This window comes from Microtus ochrogaster, unplaced genomic scaffold (genome assembly GCF_000317375.1).
Source record: "Microtus ochrogaster isolate Prairie Vole_2 unplaced genomic scaffold, MicOch1.0 UNK21, whole genome shotgun sequence".
In the NCBI taxonomy this organism is placed as follows: domain Eukaryota; kingdom Metazoa; phylum Chordata; class Mammalia; order Rodentia; family Cricetidae; genus Microtus; species Microtus ochrogaster.
The window spans coordinates 372,787-375,377 of NW_004949119.1; the positions used below are offsets into that span (position 1 = coordinate 372,787).

At 35.3% G+C, this 2,591-nt stretch overlaps 1 protein-coding gene across 1 annotated transcript; it reads left to right on the forward strand.

Annotated features, from left to right (window-relative positions):
* Window positions 1-707: 707 nt before the first annotated feature.
* On the forward strand, window positions 708-1,676 carry LOC101987279 (olfactory receptor 4K15-like). The gene has a single exon (XM_005367710.2). The coding sequence runs from the start codon at window positions 720-722 to the stop codon at window positions 1,674-1,676; it is 957 nt and encodes a 318-aa protein (XP_005367767.1). The 5' UTR covers window positions 708-719.
* The last annotated feature ends 915 nt before the right edge of the window (window positions 1,677-2,591 follow it).

A 2,591-nucleotide genomic window follows, 5' to 3' on the forward strand; every position in this document is an offset into this window, starting at 1 on the left:
GTGTATCATGTCACAATTAAATTGCTATCATTATTAATAGTACTGCCTGTATATGAAGAAGGTTAGCATCTCCAGGGCTTTATTGATAAGAACAAATGTGTCAGATTACAGTGTAAGGAGAATCTACAAGAGGATCTTAGTGACCAGAAAAAAAATCCTGGAAAGTTCTGTATCTTTCACTTTTGCTAAGACTTTGCATTGTACTTTACAGACTTTGTACTTAGAAAGGAGGAGATGATATATAGTTATTGGGAGTAAGGGTCCGCATAGATGAGTTAACTTACACAAATCTGAAATTGTCTCTGTCATTATAAACTCCATCAATATACAACATGTATATAAAATGGCAAATCAGGAAGCATATGCTTCACTAAGTTTTCACAAAGTAAATACTGTTATCAACCATATCAGCAACAAAGCTCCCAGGACTTCGTGTCCTTCTCATTCTTCATTTCTATACAAGAATGGCTAAAGTTAGGCTCCTCAAAACCATGTATTTGTTTGGACTGATTTCAGACTTTATATAACTAGATTCATATACCATTCTATGGAATTATTTATGTAAATTTCAATACCTCAAAAGCTCCAAGAATAGAAACATAAAAGTGCAATCTTTGAAATATGATCTGTAATTGAAAAAGAACACCAAACTTATTTAATTTATTGATTTCTCTTCTGTTTCTACTCAGACAACTGAAGACAAATCTCTTCCAAAGTCAATGAATGAGACAAATTACTCTCGGGTGACAGAGTTTGTGTTGTTGGGCCTGTCAAGTTCAAAGGAGCTCCAGCCTTTCCTCTTTCTCATATTTTTACTACTGTACCTAGCAATTCTGCTGGGAAACTTCCTCATTATCCTCACAGTTTCTTCAGATTCCCGACTTCATACCCCCATGTACTTTCTGCTTGCAAACTTATCTTTTATAGATATATGTGTGGCCTCATTTGCTACACCCAAAATGCTTGCCGACTTTCTGTCTGAACAGAAAACTATATCTTTTGAAGCCTGCTTGGTTCAGATTTTCTGTGTTCATCTCTTCGCTGGTGGTGAGATGGTACTTCTTGTATCCATGGCCTTTGATCGCTATGTTGCAATATGTAAGCCTCTCCACTACACGACAATCATGAATCGCCGAGTGTGTATTATTCTGGTCATCATCCCCTGGTGTGTGGGTTTCATCCACACAACTAGCCAGCTGGCATTCACTGTTAACTTGCCATTTTGTGGTCCTAACCAGGTAGACAGTTTTTTCTGTGATCTCCCTCTGGTGACCAAGCTAGCTTGCATAGACACTTATATTGTCAGCTTACTAATAGTTGCAGATAGTGGCTTTCTCTCCATGAGCTCATTTCTCATCTTGGTCGTCTCCTACACTGTGATTCTCATTACAGTTAGGAATCGCTCCTCTGCTAGTATGGCCAAGGCCCACTCCACCCTAACTGCTCACATCACCGTTGTCATACTCTTCTTTGGACCATGCATCTTCATCTATGTGTGGCCCTTTAGTGGCTATTCAGTTGACAAAGTCCTTGCTGTGTTCTACACCATCTTTACACCCATATTAAACCCAGTTATCTACACTTTGAGAAACAAAGAGGTTAAGGGAGCCATGTCAAAGCTGAGGAGTCACTATCTGAAACCTGGACAGGTTTCTGCCATGATCAGAAATAAGTGAAAGTGCAGGACTGGCAGCATTTCCACTGTCTTCTCTCTAGATATCTCCATAACTAAATTTCTTCTCTTTCAAAAAGTAGTCATTTAACATATGCAGATATTTAAAATTATAGACATACTATAATCATAATAAGCAGAACAGATTTTGTGAGAAAATTTTGTTTAATTAATTTGTTCTTTGCCATTGATTTTTCTTCTTGTTTTAAAATTAAGATAGTTTTAAAATAAAAGATTGGCTTTTCTGTAAATTAAATTATATTATTTACTGAATTATAAATACATATTTTCCCGTATGGTTGGAAATATGGTTTATATTCAACTCTCAAGTAAACTTATTGTTTATAAAGAAACAAATACATTTTACAAAACCTCGTAAACAGATATTCAAATAAAAGAAGAGCCAAGAGTACTTGTTGATTTTTATAAGTCTATTTTCACTTTGCTCCTATGATAATGCAGTTTTTCTGTGAACACTGTGCACTGATATGTATTAAATAGTTGCTTACAGTATTTTGCATTCAATGGGTCTTGGCAGAGAGTTTACTATTCAGTACCAGGTTTTACAGCACTTGGATTTTATGTACAAAGATATAATTAAGTACATAATAGTTACAATAGATGAGAATGGAACAGATTCCTTGGGCAAGGCAAAGAGATTATAAGCAACATCAGCTCCCGGATTAGAATCTTGCACATTGTAAGCAAAGCCCTAATACTTGAAAAATAAATCCTTAGATGTTACTGAGCTTTATAAGAGCTAATAGTTCTTACCATAGATTATCTAATGACCATGTTACTAGAATTATCCATTATTTAGAATTCATTGCTTCTATCAATAACCTATGTTACAGCAAAATGTTTTGATTCTGGAGTGTTACGTTTTATTGCCTGTAGTTAAATTAAGTACCTATATTTT

What these genes read in the sequence shown, in the direction of transcription:
- LOC101987279 (XM_005367710.2), top strand. Translation starts at nt 720, where the DNA reads ATGAATGAGACAAATTACTCTCGGGTGACAGAGTTTGTGTTGTTGGGC.